Here is a 20,636-nt window from a genome sequence, read left to right on the forward strand (position 1 = left end):
AGAAAATTATTATCAAATGATAAGATAAGCAATATAAGAATCAACATGCTTATTGTAATAATCAGTTATAGCATTTTAAATTGTCAAATGCGAGACATTGTAATACAACAAAATTTCCACAATAAGATGTGAATCTCTGAAAGCTCTGTGTGAATTTTTTCTTAATGTTAAGATGTAAAATTTTATATTGAATTACTTGTCAAATGTCAAAAGTGCAATACAGTTGCATGTAAGTTTAGCTTTTTATTTTTTTTTTTTTTTTTTTTTTTTTAAATAGATTATAGGAGAATCTGTTTGAATGTGTGAACAAAATTTAAAATAAGTCCAAATCAATTAAATTTCCAACAGACGATAGTCTTTTATTATCACTTATATTTATTTAATGCGTGTTAGTAAGAACAAAATTGCTATTATACGATGACGTTTCGGATTATATGTATATAAAAACCGATAAAAGTTATTTCTCGTTACAATCAAAATCGCGATTCCACCAGAAATACACAGAAAAAAAATTCTAAACGAAAATAGAGAGTGCTCTTCTCAATAATTTGAAATACATTCTATAATATACAGGATGTTCTTCGGTGATCATTGTCATATTAGTGGTTGTCGCTTTTACGAAATACCGGCGAGCCAGATGCGCGATCTCATGAGAAAATTATCTCTTATTACTTTTTTGTCATGACAAAAAAAATTACCCTAATATGCGATTGGCCATCTGTAGTATGTTACACCACTTTCTCGAGTTCGGGACCATCGCAGATTCAACCGGACATACTCTAAAACGAGAAAGACGACGCATCCGGATGCATCGGTAAATGTCCTCAGGATGGAATGGTGATGCTGCCGCATATTGATTGCACCAAGTTCTGCAAATGCTTCAACGACGTTCCGATTATTCAGAACTGTCCGAAAGGCTTGCATTATTCTATGGACAAATAGATCTGCGATTGATCATGGATAGTCAAATGTGAAAAAAAGTAAAGTAAAAGAGAGATGTACCAGAAGATCAGAAAGCGAAGGAAAGTTAGAACAAGAAGAAGTACGTCAAAGTGCAATTTTTGTTGACTCCCCGTTGATTATTCATTGCGTTGAACTGATGTAAGCGATGATTCGAATATTTATCTCTTCTTTTTAGATATTATTAACAAGATGTATTAAAAAGAAACATATCAAAATAAATCAAAATTCTCCTATGTAATACATTTGTTTTTTGTTAACTGACAAGTATAAAATCATTTATACGAATTTACACATGTTAATTAAGCAGAAAATCATTTATATAAATTTACACATGTTAATTAAGCAGGAAATCATTTGTACGAATTATCCAATTGATAATTAATAATACCATTTTGATATTTATATCTGTATTTTATATCTGATTATTGATAATATGATAACAGTATTAAACTGTGTGAGCAAATTATTTTATTACATTAGAGATAATTTTTTTAATCCAATATATTTTTAATAATATTTTTTTACATCTCCACTAATTAATTTTAATCTCGATAATATTCTTTCTTCGACTTGGAACTATTTTTTTCTTATTAAAAATGCAAAGGATTATTATTTAAACTTTCAATTTTCAACGTTATACATTTTTAAGACTAAGCGCTTTTTCTTTTTTCAAACTAAAATTTTTCTAAAATACCGTCTATTTTAAATTTTTCTAGAAGATATACTTTTTTGTTATCAAAGTTTTTCAAAATTGCAGACTAATCTATATACTATTTCAAAACTTTAATTTTTTTTTTTAAATCTTAATAAAAATATTTAATATTTTAATTTTTATATATTTTTTCGATCACTTCTCAAGATTACTGTGCTCTCAATTACATTCTGATAAACGAGTGTTTCGGTAAGATAAAGTCTTCTACTGTTACACACATACATTTATGTAAATGGATTATTGAATTGAGCGATAACTATCAGAAACTGTTAGCAATCTAAAAATTTTTCAAACAAGACCAATCGAATAAAGCTGCCAAATCAAATATTTAATATTGCTTTTTATTTATGTATAAATATGTAAGTAATATTATATGAGAAGGAAAAAGAAAATAAAAGAAAGATAGAAAGAGATTCTCTTGCAAAATGCTTTTGAAACTTGCTATCTTTAGAAGACACATATGTTCGGTATTCTATACAGTAGCAACGCGATTATACACATACACAATCCGCGTGCATGTGTATGTGTATAATAATTTAATTAATTTTTTAATTAGATTTTGCAATTTATATAAAAATCCGCAGATTTCTATGTAATTTTTTTGTTATATGTAATTTTTTTCTTTAAATATTACAATATAATTTAATATTAAGTATTAAATACTAATTATATAATTTATAAAATCTCACGTTTTCATCTGTTTAAATTATTTTTATTACAAATTGCTAACTAAAATAAAAGTATCATATATACTCAACACTTGTATAAGTCTAATACAAACTGCTGCAAAATTAAATTTGCAAATTTCAACGTTCGTTTACTGATCGCTATATTTAGAATATCCGAATATACACATATAATATGTTTGCATCTGCTTTAATATCCTCTTAAGTGATTTTTTTAATAGAAAAATTTTGCCAATGTAAGATATGATAAGCCGTACTCATCTTAAGCGATAACACTCCGCATGCTTATATAAAAATCAGTTCGAGTAGAGACAAATTCGTCAGTTAGCAATTTAGTGTGAATGAAGGAATAGTTCCCGGTCCCTAACTTTAGCGACTGGATTATTCACGATGAAAGGTGAGTGCTCACGATTTATGGAATTCTAATAGAGTGATAAAGTGGAGGCAAACGAGATATTGGATAACTGATCATTGAATGGCAAATGTGTAGGGCGACTGTTTATGCCCACGAAAAAAAGAAGATTGTGTGTAGTGCAATTTATCTCTTGTTTAATTATGTATAAATGTCGACAAGAGGAGTATAAAATAATTATAGCAAATATATGCAGGTTTAAAATATTTTAAATAAATAGTTATCTCTCGTAGAGATCATCGTTATTGCATACATTTATGATCAAATTAAAAAATATTGTTCATAAATTTATACAAGATATAAAAGTAATAAACAGAGAATTATGTAACATGCATATCATCGAATAGCATATTATTTATATAATTTGTAGAATTGCGCGTGCTTATTCAAATAATTATTTTTGACATCAATGTAAATATTTTCTCATAACAAATTACTTTTTTTATACATATTATAATATTTTTTAGTAGAATTATTATTATATGATAAAATGTTAAGTATATATTACTTTTTCTAATTGTATTAAATTTTGTAATTTCTCTTATATATGAAATATATAAAATATTATCTCTCTCTCTCTTTCTAATTAACAATCTTAATAAAATTAAATAAAGAGATATTAAAGAAAAAAAAATCAGATTATTAATTAAAGAATAAGATATTAAATGGATATCACAACAATTCATTTTTTTCTTGAAATTGCTTAATTTGTTTAATTCTTAGATTATATTAATGATACTTTTGTGTGTATACATATATATATATATATATATATTCACATAATACTAGATTTTTTAATATAAATAAAATCTCGCCAACACATCGCATTTTCAGATTTTAATTTATTTCATCATCCTGATATCAAAATGCTTACGATTGATAAAAATTCTCGTAAAATTTTATCCAACATAAATAAAAGATGCTAAAGTTTTATTTTTGATAATGTTTGAATTAATTTATTAACGATAAATCGAAACATCAATCATATTAAAATAAATTGTCAAAAAAGTTAAACTTTATTTTTTAAGTTTAATCTATCTATTTAATCTGTTGTATTAATGTCATTTATTTAATTGTTGTATTAATGTCATAGATAATCAATATTATTATATATTCATATTGCATTAATATTACATATATATTCTTATATTTTAGATATATACTTAGTGGTCATTTTATACATGACTACGTTGAGCATTGCACTCAACATATCACCAGTGACTGATTTTCCGACAGAATGTCCGATAAATGACAACTCACGGGATAAAATTGTTTACTTGCCCCATGAAAATGACTGTACAAAATTCTACAGTTGCCACATGGGAACAAAGGGGAAACCACTAGATTGCCCTTTCATGGATAAAAACGGTAACAGATTGCACTTCAATCCCGTACTTCAGGTATGCGATTGGCCTTGGAATGCAGAGTGTCAAATTAGATCAACATCAACTCCGATGACGCCGACAAGTTCTTTAATACCGCCGATTTCGCCGTCAAGTTCTCTGACGACAATTTCATCACCAAGTCCTTCGACATCGCCGACATCGTCGTCAAATTCTCCGACGACGTCGACAGTACCACCAAATTCTTCGACACCGCCGACATCGTCGTCCAGTTTTCCGACGACGTCAACTTTACCACCAAGTTCTTCGACATTGCCGACATCGTCGTCAAATTCTCCGACGATGCCGACTGTACCACCAAATTCTTCGACAACAGTGACTTCATCGTCCAGTTCTCTGACAACGACAACATTACCACCAAATTCTTCGATATCGACCACTTCATCGTCCAATTCTCCAACGACGGCGACTTCATCACCAAGTTCTCCGACATCGCCGACATCGTCGTCCAATTTTCCGACGACGCCGACATTACCATCAAATTCTTCGACATCGTCGACTTCATCGTCCAATTCTCCGACGACAACGACTTCATCACCAAGTTTTCCGACGACGCCGACTTTACCATCAAGTTCTTCGACCTCGCCGACTTCATCGTCCAGTTCTCCGACGACGCCGACATTACCACCAAATTCTTCGACATCGTCGATTTCATCGTCCAGTTTTCCGACAACAACGACTTTGTCACCAAGTTCTCCGACATTGCCAACATCGTCATCCAGTTCTCCGACGACGCCGACTTTACCACCAAGTTCTTCGACATCGCCAATTTTACCACCAAGTTCTTCGATATCGCCGACATCATCTTCCAGTTCTCCGACGACATCGACTTTACCACCAAGTTCTTCGACACTCCCGACTTTATCACCAAGTTCTTCGATATCGCCGACATCATCGTCTAGTTCTCCGACGACGTTACCATCAAATTCTTCGACATCGTCGACTTTATCCAGTCCTCTGACGACGACAATTTTACCACCAAGTTCTTCGACATCGCCGATTTCGTCGTCCAGTTCTCCGATAACAATGACTTCATCATCCAGTTCTTCGATATCATCGACTCTGCCAGCAAGTTCTTCGACATCATCAAATATCATAAAAAATACGACATCGGGAACTTTGCCTTCTTGGACTTGTGAATTTGATGACAGAACACACATGATTCCCCATAAGATTATGTGTGATCATTATTACATATGCTTTAACGGTATAGTAAACCCTGAACCAAAGAAATGCGATCGCAATTTACTCTTTAATCCAATTCTTCGTGTATGCGATTATCCAGAAAATGTAAATTGCAATTATATTCCCAATGTTGTATGGAATACAACAACGACATCATCGGCTTCGCCATTGTCGATACAGATAATTTCGCTGCTGCATCCTCTGTCGCCAACAATGACTATAACAGCAGCTTCGACAACGATTACAACGGCAATCTCAATGGCAACTACACAAGCCTCCAAAAAACCTCGCACAAAGTGTCCTTCCAAAACATCAACCGAAGTAGCGCGGATTGCTCATCGATGTCTATGCAACGTATATTATGAATGCGTGAATGGTGACAAGATACATCAAACATGCCCGAACGGGATGCATTTCGATTATGTGCGAGAAGTTTGCGATTTGCCCGAAATAGTGAACTGTGTGCGGCCTATTACTGCCATAGATATTCTAATGGGCAGCTGTCAGAGTAAATGCTATCCGGACGGCAAAGCATTTCAACATGAAATTGATTGTTCGTCGTATTATCTATGTTCCGATGGTGAGAGAATTCTAAAACACTGTATTGCGGGACTCCACTTCAACGTTATCCTCCAGATGTGCGACTATCCGATTAAACCAGATTGCGACTTAACTGCTATGTTCCTCACGACGATCACTGTAGGTGATTGTCCTCCTCCGGATTCCACAGAAAAAGTACTGTTGCCTCATGAATGTAATTGCGAACAATATTACGAATGCGTTAATGGAAATCAAGTACTTCGAATTTGTCCAAATAGTCAACATTTTGATCGCATTCGGAACATTTGTGATCATCCAGAAAACGCTAAATGCCCATATGTTTGTCCTTGTACCAAAAAAACAATATTGTTGCCCCACGAATGTAATTGCAATCAGTATTACGAATGCGTTAAGGGAAGGCAAGCACTTCGAACTTGTCCAAATGGTCTATATTTTGATTATATTCAGAAGATTTGCAAACATCCAGCTGAAGCCAATTGTGCAACCACACCTAATCCAACGACAACTACAGAAACTACAACAACAGAAACGACAACAACAGAAACGACAACAACAGAAATGATAACAACAGAAACGACAACAACAGAAACGACAACAACAGAAACGACAACAACAGAAACGACAACAACAGAAACGCCTATCACAACAACACCTACAACAACTACAACAGAGAACATTCCTGAAAAACCACGAAAAACATGTCCTCCTCCAGGATCGACTGAGGAAGCACGAATCGCTCATCCTTTGTTTTGTAATATGTATTACAAGTGCAAAAATGGTAAAAAGATACTACAAATATGTCCGATCACCTGGCATTTCGATTATATACGAGAGGTTTGCGATTGGTTTTGGAAAGTAAAATGCATCCGGCCAATTCCAACGTATGATATTTTAATTAGTGACTGCGACAATAAATGCTCTCAGGAAGGCAGAGCATTTCGGCACGAAACCGACTGTTCCTTGTATTATTTATGCTCCAATGGTAAAAAAATTCTAAAATACTGTACGGCAGGACTCCACTTCAATGTTACCCTCCAAATGTGCAATTATCCGTATAAGAGTTGCGATCTCTCTGATAATACTTTATCGATAACTACTCTAAACGTTTGCCCTCCAAATTCTATAGAGAAAGTACGTTTTTCTCACAAATGTAAATGCACGCATTATTATGAATGTGTTAATGGAAGAAATCTTCTTTTTGAATGCTCGGACGGTCTGCATTTTGATAACATTCAGCAGATTTGCAAAGATCCAGTTGAGGCCGGTTGCGCTACATTTCCAGAATCCACTCCCACGTCCATTATTTCTACTACAAAGTGGCCCGAAGAAACTGATAAAACAACTATTAACAATCTCGATCCATCTACCTGTATCGGTACCTGTCCTGAAACGGACCCTTCATTTGCAGTGTTACTTCCTAACAAAGATTGCAAGAAGTTCTGCATGTGCAGTAGTGGTATTGCATGGGTTCAATCTTGTCCTGAGCCTCTTTATTTCGATTCCAAAGATAAAGTCTGCAAATATAAGAGAGAAGCTGTTTGCGCCGTACATTCATTCAATCAAGATAGAGTTTCGATTTTTAATGAAATGATCGATGACGAGAATTCGATGCAACCTCTAAACGATAAAATTAATGACAAACAAAAGATACATGATAATTCTTTGTCTAAAGTACGCATTTACAATCTCGATCCAGCTACTTGCATTGGTATATGTCCTGAAGAGGATCCTACATTTGCGGTGTTACTTCCTAACGAAGATTGCAAGAAATTCTGCATGTGCAGCAATGGTATTGCATGGGTTCAATCTTGTCCTGAACCTCTTTATTTCGATTCCAAAGATAAAGTTTGCAAGAATAAGAGAGACGCTGTTTGCGCGGAACGCTTATTCAATCAAGATCACACATTTATGCTTCATAGAATAGTCGATGACGAGAATTCGGTGCAATCTCTGCACAATAAGAATAACGACGAACAAGAAATACATGACAATTCTTGGTCTAAAGTACGCATCAACGACGATCTCGATCCAGCTACTTGCATTGGTATATGTCCTGAAGAGGATCCTACATTTGCGGTGTTACTTCCTAACGAAGATTGCAAGAAATTCTGCATGTGCAGCAATGGTATTGCATGGGTTCAATCTTGTCCTGAACCTCTTTATTTCGATTCCAAAGATAAAGTCTGCAAGAATAAGAGAGACGCTGTTTGCGCGAAACGCTTATTCAATCAAGATGATGCATTTATGCTCCATAGAATAGTCGATGACGAGAATTCGGTGCAATCTCTGCACAATAAGAATAACGACGAACAAGAAATACATGACAATTCTTGGTCTAAAGTCCGCATCAACGACGATCTCGATCCAGCTACTTGCATTGGTATATGTCCTGAAGAGGATCCTCCATTTGCAGTGTTACTTCCTAACGAAGATTGCAAGAAGTTCTGCATGTGCAGCAATAGTATTGCATGGGTTCAATCTTGTCCTGAACCTCTTTATTTCGATTCCAAAGATAAAGTCTGCAAGAATAAGAGAGACGCTGTTTGCGCGAAACGCTTATTCAATCAAGATGATGCATTTATGCTCCATAGAATATTCGATGACGAAAATTCGATGCAATCTCTGCACAACAAGAATAACGACGAACAAGAAATACATGACAATTCTTGGTCTAAAGTACGCATCAACGACGATCTCGATCCAGCTACTTGTATTGGTACCTGTCCTGAAGTGGACCCTCCATTTGCAGTGTTACTTCCTAACGAAGATTGCAAGAAGTTCTGCATGTGCAGCAACGGTTATGCGTGGGTTCAATTTTGTCCTGTGCCTCTTTATTTCGATTCAAAAGATACAGTCTGCAAGAATAAGAGAGACGCTGTTTGCGCCGTACGTTCATTTAATTAAAATCATGTTTGTATGATTGATAAAACGATCGAGAAGGATAGTTAGATGAAATTTCTAAGTAAGAAGCACTTTAATGAACGAAGAACGTAGGTTTTGATTTAAACTAATTACTTTCAGTCAATTTTTTTAAATATTTGAGATTTTAAAAATTGATATTGCATTCACTTATTCACATATAATCTGGTAACGTGACTTATAATTCAAATTTTGAACACATTTTAATTTTTTAAATTTAACTTAAATAAAATCTGATATACACACACTCAATATATATCACATATTTATGAAAAGTAATTATTGTTTGCTGATAGTTATTTATTTATAGAAGTCAGTCCATTATATTCCACAATGAATTTTCCGCCTTATTGTAATTTATAGACTAAAATTTATTTTTTAATTAATTTTGTATGTTGTAATAAATCTGTGAGTCACCATAGATCACTGCAATAATTTTTTGTTATTATATTTATCTTTATAATAATATATTTTTCTTTATAATTGATTATTGATTATATATATAATGGATTATTAATTATATTATTAGTTATATTAATTTGGCATTATACTAACAAAACTTAACAATCTAACAGAAATTCAAAACTAATTGTTAATTATAATCTTTTTTAATTTAAACTTTAATTTCTTTCTGATGTCAAATACCTTTATAAAATTAAGTTTCAAAATTTTAACAGTCTACTCGAGAAAAGAAAGAATATCTGATATTTTTAAAAATATTTTATGATAGAATGTTACATATATAATATATCTAATATATAAATATGATTCTCAAATTAATATTAATATTTTCTCCAATATTATATATTAACAGTAATTTTATTTAATTTAAAATTTAATTACAAATGGATTTAACAAAATCAATATGTATCAACCGACTTTCCACACGGTTTTGTCGAAATAAAATTCGCTAATAAACGGATGGCAGTTATTCCTCATTTATTCGTCATTTCAGCTTTATTATGCTTGTTAAATATTGTCAACAAAGAAATTTATACATATAAGATTAAATGGGATTACAACCTTGCTACCTAGCTAGATTCGTATCACATAATTCGTAAAATTCGATTTATCTCAAGCGTCATTAATTGGGTTCCGATTTGAACGTTTCTTTGACAAGAGATTACTCATTCAGCATCCTCACACGCTCTCTATCGTCTTCAGGCACTGCATCGCAACTATTATCTTCGACGAGATATTCATAACACAAAACGAAATCGCGGCGAAGAGAGAAAAGCGAGAAGTTAATTTAACATTGATAGATGTTACGATCATTCGTAAACTCGGGACGGTGAAGGACTTTGATATATTTCAGTATCGAGAGGGGAATTTAGGGAGATTAGGAGAGAAAAGAGAGGATGCTACACGAGGTCATTTATTGTACATCGTCGTAATTGCCAATCATGTCCGAAAGAGAGCCGGGTCGTGTAGCGACGCGCGATGTATGCTTGTCGATGTTCGAGTTCTGAAAGTCATGGAACAGAACCTGTTCTTTATTCTGCCTGATCTTCTGCTGCCGCCGCGCATCCTGGATCATCCTCAGAATTTCCCAATTGCTCAACTCCGTCGACATTGGTGCGACGTCACTCCGTTTGCCAAATCTACGCATTGGTAATACTTTTAATCTTAATATTGCGATTAATTTTATTTTACATTGTATTGAATTAATTTTATGTTGTTTTTTGTTTTGCATTTCTATGCACGATGCTATTTAATGCTTTATATTGAGATCTGATATGTAGATTTTTTTATTATAATTGTGTGCAATTATTATCTATTAATTATTCTAAAAACTTAAACTTTGATTTAATCTGAGATACTCAGATAAACCATGTTTTATTTGAGATATATTGTACACTAACTTACAATTAGTAACTAACTTTAAGCAATACTATTATTTATTGGATTATATTACGAAAATAATATCCCATAATGCTTGCGAATGTGACCGTTACCTCGCTTTTGCGAGCGACATATAATAATCTCTAACAAGATTGACATATTTTCTCAGCTCCTCGGGATTGCCAAACTCCTTCGGTCTGGTCAGTCTAATCATGGGTTCCGTTTCGGCATGGACAATTGAGGTTCCGACAACGGTGGCCAATAGTAAGCAACAAGAGAAATGAACAAGGCTCATCATCCATGTCCGCATTTTGAACGGCTTGAAGTAATAGTGGTCGGTTGCTGCAACGAGACGACAAAGCTTATGCGTATAAAGAGAAACAAAGAGAGAGAAACAATGTGTATGGCTTTAAACTTCACACGCGCGCGATCAACCCGCGGGAAGAACACGCAAACATTTTCCTTTTCGCGACAAAACTTTCCTTGACGCGCATCAAAGGAATACGATCCAAAGTTTCTTAACGTAATACGCTTCCAAAAGTAGTAAAACTTCCATCTGACGATGATCAAGTATCGCTTCCCACTCGCTTCCGAATACGGCGAACACTTCCGAAAGAAGAACGCAGCGGGGGTGGTTGAGCGCGAAAGATAATTAGGGTGCAAAAACTAATGCGCATCTTCAACCTTTCTCGAAAAGTCGCAGAATTCTTCGAGAAATTGTTGTTGAGAAATGCTTTGTTCCTAAAGAATGCCGTACTGAGCGGTCGTTGTGCTCTAAATGAAAAGAAAGTTACGTTCCTAACGTAACTCCTCATTCATTCCGTTCAGGGGAATCACTAAAGCTAAATTTAGTCGTTTCTATACTATAAACGTAGATAAAATTGGCCGTTACTAATATTGTATACTCTATTTATATACTGCATCTCGAGTCTCCGCATTTTTCTCATCTTTTATTTAAGAAGTATTCGAGACAAAATCTTTAAAATCTGAAAATTCTAAAAAATCTTTGAAAAATTTATTGCTGAGAAAAACACCTTTCAGAATCAGGTATTTTAATCAAATCGCAGGTACATAACATCACATTCTCGGAATATTAAATTATGTCGTAAATTCCGGTGATTATGGTAAAATGCGTAGAATTAAAGGACATTCAGGATTAAATAACATGTACGAAATCCAGCGGATGCAATAAACTGTTATGGCAATTGTAGATACACAATTACTTAGAAGCACAACGAATTGTTATTTAATTTTTTCATTTTATAAAACTATTTAATTTCAGATAAATATTGGTGCATATATCGAAGATTATTGAGAATAATCAATCAAAAATTATTAATTCTAAAAAAACATTTTTCCACATTTCATATTTCTACTATATATATTAGATAAAAACGAAAAGTTTTAATTGATTTCTTTATATAAAAATCATGCTTTGTTTCGCGAAGAAGAAATGAAATTGTCCGCAATGTATCTATCAGATGAATTTTACTATTAAATTTAACACTTTGTTTTTAACTCTAATAAGTCATCAAAATAATTTCCGGACTTTATATTTCTAATATATTTATCTTATTTAGTCTTCTTTGTTGCGGATGAAAGATCGAAGTATCAATAAATCAAGTGCATATATGCACATCCGATGGAAGATTTTATTATGAGAATAGAATTGTGATCATTGCATAATAAATTTCATTTTTCGATTATTCATACCGCTAATCTAATATAGTTTTGTTCAAGAAAAATAAATTTAAGGAGAGAAATTTAATAAAGAATATTAAAAATTAATATTTATACATAATATGGAATTCTGGTTATGTAAAATTAACCAATTAATGAGATTAAAGGAACAGTAGGCAAGCAGAAATATTGCGGCAAAGAAGTTTTACAGTCGAAATGCGGAGCAGAGTGAAATTCGCGAATGAAAGCAAAATCGTGAAGTAGAGTTACCTGTTGCGTAACGGACAACTTTATCGATAATGGACGGACTCCGTGGAGGATACCAAATCGTTTGAAATCAAATATCAGGGTATAGTCGATCCACCTTCGAAAGTACGCCAAAACTTTTTCATGCCACGTGACATGATCGAGCATTAATGCCACAATAAATATGAGATACGAAACTAATTTAAGAACTGTAGGTTCAATAGGTCAATCATTATCTATTAGATGGATCCGCGGGATATATATATATATAGATATACGGTTTACCTTTGCTATAAATATTACGTATGACACGTGTCTCTTGATATTTTTTATTTTGCGAAAAAATGTGTCGAATAAATTGCACCGTGAATGCTTTGAAATTGAATATCGGAATATAAGAGATAGAGGATATTTTTTCTAAGTTTCTTGTTATACTGCACGTTCTTAAATTTCAACGTATTTCTTGAGTGCTCTGTGAAATTGGAATACGTCACCGATCTCAAACGTAAGACTTCACTTTTGAAAAACGCAGCCACGTACTTTTAGAGATATCTCGATAAACTTTGAACTAAATCGTGAGACGACAATCACACGCTCGATTTTTTAAAGAATTGCAAGAATTTGTAGTTTTATTACACGGGGACATAAGTAGCAGCAATATAATTCCATTTCACATATTTTCACATCCTTTGAATACAGAGCGATAAATTCTACTGAATCGACGCGCGGAAGAAGCACGAGATATTATAAATTGCGGCACCTATAGAAGCAAAGAATTTTTATTATGATATTAAGTACAAGATATACCGATGTTTAATATCTCTGCTGACTTGTATTTATATAAGCATTTTCTTTCATAAAATGTCTTAAAATAAAATACGCAATAGGTAATCACGAATACTTAAGTAGTCCATTGAACGCACACGTTCACTGATTTTTCAATACGCAACTCAATCTGACGATAAAACAAGAGGATCAAATTAATCAAAATATTTGATAAAATATAAATTTATATGGACGTATATAGTTTATCTAATAATTGGAAATATTGAATTTTGCGATATTGTAAGCTTCAAGCTTACGATAATTTTAAGGTTGTCGCACTCGTCACTGATACGTTCGGATTTAAAAGGATCACTAATTCTTCTGATCGTATACTTGCAACTGATTCATAAACAGATAAGTCGACAGTTGAAAAATTTTTTGAATTCTCTGCGTGATCAGATAATGTAGTAGATTAAATGGAAATTGCCGATATAATTTGTTATGATCTTTTTATATTATGTTTCTTTGATAGTTCTTTGAATTGTTATAACCGCTCTAATTAAAAAATGTTTTATTGCAGAAATATAATAGTTATTAGTAATTATTATTATAATATCATTTCTCTTTACATTTAGAGATTTATTCAAAGATTCGTCATTTCCTCTTTTAAAAAATTTTATTAATTAATAAAAATAACATAATTAAAATATAAATCAAGAATCAAAGTAAAATTGCAAAAGAGCCACGCGCAGTTTCGAGGCAGAAACCTCGATTTTTTAAGCGTAAATCCAAGAACATGGTGATTCGTTAATAATTGTGTCTATAATATGAGCGGAGTGGTTTGTGTCGAAAAACGAAAAGAGAGATAAGGTCCGTGTCGGAAATTACAATAGTAAGACTTACGTAAAAGAGACGCAACGCACAAGTCGACAGTACAAAGCCTTTGGCAACGCAAAATCTTAACCAAACTCACTAACTATCAACGGAGTAATGAGAAGTATCGTTCGGCGAAAAAGGTGAGATGATAAAAACAAATGTTACCAATAGCGGTAAACAACGATACAAAACAAATTAAAGGTTGTCAAAACAGTGAAAATGGAAAACAATATATCAGCATTGTCTGTAGTATAATAAATTAAAGTAATAAATAAATAAATATATATAAAACGGTCCGGACAAAATATCCAAAAAATAAAAACAAATAGTTGTCGTTGTAAAAAAGATGGTTGTCAAATGAGTTATGTTAAATAGATAAATAAATAAATAACATTTAGAAGGTTGTCAAGTACAGTAAAATAATTATAAATTAAACATAAAAATTACAATGAAATATAAGATAATTAAAAACGCCCCACATACGACGCATCGCAATTATCACAATTAATTTTCTAGACAACATTGCTGCGGGCCGATTGTGGGCAGGAGTCTTTGTGCACCTTAATAAACTTGTTCATTTAACATATCTAACAAAGAATGGGGGGTAAAAATCAGAGACCCAAGAGCTTTAGATTCCAGATCTTGAAGGACTATGTCCGCGATAATGGGGGACAATGGGGAACCCATAGGAGTACCGAAAGTTTGTTTGTAAATTACTCCATTGAAAGTAAAAAAAGTAGAACCTAATATCAGTCTAACCGCAGGAATGAATTCATAATGTGATATGTTGCAATTATTAGAGATGTAATTCCATCGAGAAGAGATGCTATCAATCGCTATATCAGTAGGAATGTTTGTGAATAAGGAAACGACGTCTAGAAATGAGAAGAAATATTATTTTATTTTATTTTACTGTACTTGACAACCTTTTAAATATTATTTATTTATTTATCTATTTAACATAACTCATTTGACAACCATCTTTTTTACAACGACAACTTGTTTTTATTTGTTTTTATTTTTTGGATATTTTGTCCGGACCGTTTTATATATATTTATTTATTTATTACTTTGATTTATTTTACTACAGACAATGCTGATATATTGTTTTTCATTTTCACTGTTTTGACAACCTTTAATTTGTTTTGTATCGTTGTTTACCGCTATTGGTAACATTTGTTTTTATCATCTCACCTTTTTCGCCGAACGATACTTCTCATTACTCCGTAAAATATAAATCATTCATACATTAAAATAAATAAAACAAATTAGTACACATACAATAAATTCACTCTTATTTAGAAAAAATATAAAATGCATGCGTGTATAAAGAAAAGAAAATTTTTATTATACACATAGCAACAGTAATATACAGATAAAGCAAAGTTGATGAAGCAGAAACGTGCCGAAATGAAACGTACTTGACAGAGATCACAAGCGTTGAAGGCGCTGATAACGATTTTCACTTAATGGTTAGTCGGCCGGCACGTGCAACTGAATGAAAATATCCATTATTGTTTGTCGACATTGTTACAACCGTAAGACTACATCATCAGTTATACGGAGTGAGTGAATACAGCTCCGTGTCTTACAATCAGCCGCGCGTATGTATGCCCGTTTCGATATCGTCACTGCCACCGTCGACGTTACAATTATGAAGACCCGCTTTCCGTCGTGGGATCTCGCAGGTTGTATTACGCAAAATCTTACGAATTGCGATTGTAGTAAGAATGGCGAAGCGAAATATTACGTTGCCAAATACAATAATGATCCAGACGCAGTATCTCGGAAACATGGCGGAAACGTTACATTCATTGTTAGCTGCATCAGAAATGTACGAAGCTCATGAGTAGAACTGTATCGCACAAGCTATATCTAGAATTACGTCACTCTGAATTGTACAAAGTAATTTTGATGTAATGCATGGCACGAAAAAACTTTGAAATTATAACTATAATTACTAAATGTTACGATTTTATATAATTTCATAAAAATATTTTATCTTAATGATTTCTCTCCTTATAAATTTCTATTTGATATATTTATACAAGATATTTCGGTCCCGAGACCTTTCGATAGAATAACGATCGCACAGATTGAAAAATGCGAGATTATTATCGAGTTAATGCGTAATTAATCCACGCTTTCACGATATCGTATCAAATTTTATTACTCGCTGAAGGCGACTATAATATAATGTTTAGATAGTGGCAGATTAACGCAAAGCAGCATGATGATGCATCGAAAATTCGCGCTTTCATAGAAAATGCCACGATATTATTGATGACTGTGATTATAGCTATTATTCATTCAATTTCAATCCTGAACTTTCCAAAGATATATTATGAATAAATCTCAAACACGTTCTAGATGTATGTATGCGACGTATGTAATTATCTCGGCGGAAATTATGTTCGACATATCCGTACGATAGTGTCAAATGAAAAAAGACTAATAGTAAGTAAACTTTTAAACATCAAAAACAACATCAAATTAAAAAAATTATTAAGATTCTTTAATCTTAAGATTCCTTGATTATTCTGTGCTAATATTCTCTTCTCATGCTGTATCAGTCTCGCTAAATCTGTACGACTCGTGTATCAGATATTTCGCCAAATAATAAAAGCACGATTTCCTGGAAACTCATGAACGCGATAAACCATAGAGACTATCTGCTGATAGTGCGATCTCACGCCCGATACTCGGATTGAAATTAATTATGTGACCTTTACGGGCATCTAAAGAGACGATATTGTCCACCGGCAAGCGTCGCAAATGTTCGAGTTCATAGCGCACGTGACGTTTTTCATAAGGCCGGAGGAGCATGCCGAATCGGCCATCTTCTCGCCTTATAGCAGCTAAGAAGCTAAAAGAATTCACATTATTATTTTGCGAAGCGTCGAGTAAGATCTCGGACGGAGAATTCTCTGTTTAAAGAATAGACGAAATTCTATCAAGTAATAATTCTCCCGCGGAATATATTTTCATATTTAAAATATAATATCGCGGAATAAAATCTCTGCTATTTTAACGAACATGTTAAAATATAGATATATTTTGAAATTCAAATAGTTTGATTAAAATAATATGAAAAATTTTTGTAAAAATTAGACTGCAAATATCGTGATACTTTAAAGATAAAGAATTGATATTTTTGAAAAAAAAAAAAGCATTATGAAATGCCATTGTAAAACATATTGTATTCTTCATGTTTTCTTATATAATCCTCGAAAATGTATTACAAAACATTAAAAAATTTTTTCATTTTCCTATATAAATCTCTTCTCTCTGTGTCCGAAATATTTTGTCGTAACTTTAATTATAAACTGCCAAAATAAAATGGAATTCTTCAAGCTGTGAATGACGAGGGATTAAACGCGATATTAATTATAATTTGCTTATAGAATCGACTCGATATAGCGTCATACAGGCGGAATATATTCTTTAAGAGATAAGCGCGCCACGAACGAAACACAAAATGACAAGAGGGGTCGCAAGGCTATTTCGCTAAATATAGTAAACTTCATTGTGTCGCATCCTAATGCATGCGATTATACACGCAAAGCGAGGACGAAATGAGTACGTAAAGCAAGCACAGACACTATACGACCGATTACAACGATAACGAAGCTATCGAATCAATCATGGAACTTGATTTTCAGGCGCGTTCTTCTGTGATGATGACACGCTCGTCACACATTGAGTGATTACCTCCTCCGATAAAACATGTTTTTGCTCACGGCACTATTTGTGACAAAATTCTTACAATTAGGACAATGTTTTGTAATAAAGTCGATTGTCTGCGAAGATTTGTCGGTTAATAATGATTTCAGTATGTATATATACGCGCAATACATGCTATTTTGTTGTATGTAAAAATTTGTATTTATCAGATCACATGGAAGTTGCTTTCTAAAAACGTTACTGGTAGCAAGCAATCTCGCGTGATACAAATCTCTTATTACGCGTATTATAGAAATACGTAATATCAAAACAATTAATCATGCATAAGTTGACATATATTAAAAATGCTAAATATAAAAAAGTATTAAACAATGCAAATTTACATATATTTGTTGATAACATAGTATTTATCAGTATTAATTAGCTATGCATTTATCTTAAAATTTGACTGATTCAAGTAGGATGCATAATATTCGATTATGTATACATTTCTGTAACTGCTTTTTAAAAAATAATAAAATATATCCATAAATTATTCGTATTAAGAAACTGTATAGAATTTACTATAATTTGTTCTTCTGAGATAAAAAAGCCATATAATTTGAATACTAAATAATTATTTTTTGTTTTATATAATATATAATTTAATTTAATTTTTTTTTGCAATATACAAAATACATTAAAACAAAATTATATTTAACATCATCACTATTCAAACAATTAAGAAAGTAGTTAAAAAAAAAACAGTTTGCAAGGATTACTTGAACAACATTAATAACCGGAAATTTTCAAAATCAATTTATTAAAATTTTTTTATAAACGCTCTTTCAAATCAATAATAGAAACATTATATTATACATTTTGATTATTTCGAATTTATATTAACTCAGGATTCCGCATATACTCACCGAAAGACAAACAAATTTCCGTGACGATTGGCTAATTGATTAGCTAATAAATCGCGATTGAAGATGAATATCAGCTCACACTTGAGGGAAATCCTGAATACGTCTCACTGGCACCTAGCAAGTTTCTCTTGTCTTATTCGGCACCCTGATGTATCTTTCTGATGTACTGGCGAACGTTTCAGTAGTTCGGATCGGCCGCTGAGCCGCCGACAGGAGTATATATACCTACTTGCGAAGGCATCCCCCACAGCATCCCCCGACTGCAACCCGTAGCCAATCCTCGAGGTTCAACCCCACCAATCGTTCTCCTACTCGCGGCTACTTACGTGGATCTTCCTTTCATAGATCCCTCGCGCCGCACGATCGCGCCTTTCTAGGTAAAATGCGATCGCTTAACTCGATATAAAAAAATAATTTTACTATACGTATTTTTACCAGAAAGATTATCCACCCTCATATCAGATCGATCGCAAAATAATGCAAACTCTAATTAATTCTTAATTTTAATCGTTTATTGCAAAATGTATATCTACAGTCTTTTTTTCTGACGTTGTCTTTTTAAAAATGCGACAGCCGTATATTTATACTCTTCCAAAAATATATATTTAATTGTTATTCCTTTGGAACTGGATATTCATTTATTTATGTCTTTGAATACAGAAATTTTGGAAACCGATAATTCTTGGCGAAGACGAGACGAACGATGCTTTTATAACGAACTGATTAAAATCACACAAATGTTATTACAATAAATCAAGATTAGATACACACGACGGAAAATTTCGTATATAAAAATAACAAGATGACGCATCTGTCGCAATGGCTATCTCGAATAATCTACGTATGTATGTAATCATGTATTAAATAGATTACTTTAATCATTAAAAAAATTTAAAAACATCTATTTTTAATTATACACGCGCGACTTATTATCAACCGAGGAGATACTGTATTACGGTAATATACATATAGCAACAGCTTTGACTGTAATCCTATTATTCAAATTTTCTCACCAAGCCCATCCGTCTCTCTTACCTATAGCAATCTAATAATGAAATAACCTTTATATTAAAATTCGACTCGTACGATCCATTCGCCGGTTCGCACCTCCAGGCCGTACAGTTACAATGTAGGTCGAGTAGATATCCACTTTGGAAAAGTTTAAAAGAAACATATCCGGCACGCGGTACGAGCACCAATCACACGATCGCCAAACGTTAAGCATCCTTTAGTTCAGTAACTTTTGAATGGCGATAACGACGCGAGCTTACACGCGTCGCGAAATCTGGTAGATAGGAATGACAGGAAGGATAACGAGAGAAAAAGAAAGCAACTATAAAGAAACATAATCCCTCATGCGTGGGCAGATCGTGACGGACATACTGACAAATACAGCCAATAAGAACTTGACCGAACGATGATGAGGCGAACAAAAACATTGTTAATAAGAGGACATCCTGTGGCGCGAGGATCCATCGTCATCCATTTTAATTCGCGTTAATCCGCATCTTTGCCAATATTGATTATTTTGATTTCTCCTTTATTTTCGTTTAAATTTATATATAATCTGTTCAGAGAAATTATCTTTTGTCCATCATATACATTGAATAAAGAAAATTATATCAAAAATTATAACTTTTTGCCATTAAATATATATAACGAAATCGAATCTAAAAAATATAGACATACAAACTGGGATCGAATCTGAAATTGATAAAATCAGCTTTATAGAAATTGCAAATTAATTTAAATCGTGTTTTATAGAGACAGCTTGAAATTAATTTATATATATAT

The 20,636-nt window shown here is 32.8% G+C and overlaps 2 protein-coding genes across 3 annotated transcripts; one reads left to right on the top strand and one right to left on the bottom strand.

The window, feature by feature from the left end:
- Positions 1-2,475: 2,475 nt before the first annotated feature.
- On the top strand, positions 2,476-8,976 carry LOC115238965. Its single transcript, XM_029813216.1, has 2 exons — positions 2,476-2,758; positions 3,929-8,976. Exons 1-2 carry the CDS (start codon positions 2,752-2,754, stop codon positions 8,824-8,826), a joined length of 4,905 nt encoding a protein of 1,634 aa, XP_029669076.1. The 5' UTR covers positions 2,476-2,751; the 3' UTR covers positions 8,827-8,976.
- Positions 8,977-9,757: 781 nt separating this feature from the next.
- LOC115238972 lies at positions 9,758-19,043 on the bottom strand. Of its 2 annotated transcripts, none has more exons than XM_029813227.1 (3): positions 18,843-19,043; positions 10,797-11,025; positions 9,758-10,442 (listed from the first exon to the last, which is right to left on the bottom strand). In XM_029813227.1, exons 2-3 carry the CDS (start codon positions 10,991-10,993, stop codon positions 10,217-10,219), a joined length of 423 nt encoding a protein of 140 aa, XP_029669087.1. In that variant the 5' UTR covers positions 10,994-11,025; positions 18,843-19,043; the 3' UTR covers positions 9,758-10,216. The 2 variants fall into 2 exon arrangements, with proteins under 2 accessions (XP_029669087.1, XP_029669086.1); XM_029813226.1 differs by lacking the exon at positions 18,843-19,043 and adding an exon at positions 14,278-14,480.
- Positions 19,044-20,636: the final 1,593 nt, after the last annotated feature.

The sequence above is a fragment of the Formica exsecta genome, unplaced genomic scaffold (genome assembly GCF_003651465.1).
Source record: "Formica exsecta isolate Colony F162 unplaced genomic scaffold, ASM365146v1 scaffold363, whole genome shotgun sequence".
NCBI classification, from domain to species: domain Eukaryota; kingdom Metazoa; phylum Arthropoda; class Insecta; order Hymenoptera; family Formicidae; genus Formica; species Formica exsecta.

What these genes read in the sequence shown, in the direction of transcription:
- LOC115238972 (XM_029813227.1), bottom strand. Translation starts at nt 10,993, where the DNA reads ATGCGGACATGGATGATGAGCCTTGTTCATTTCTCTTGTTGCTTACTA. An exon ending in ATGTCGCTCGCAAAAGCGAG is followed by an intron (nt 10,443 to 10,796) that starts GTAACGGTCACA and finishes ACCAATGCGTAG; the next exon opens with ATTTGGCAAACGGAGTGACG.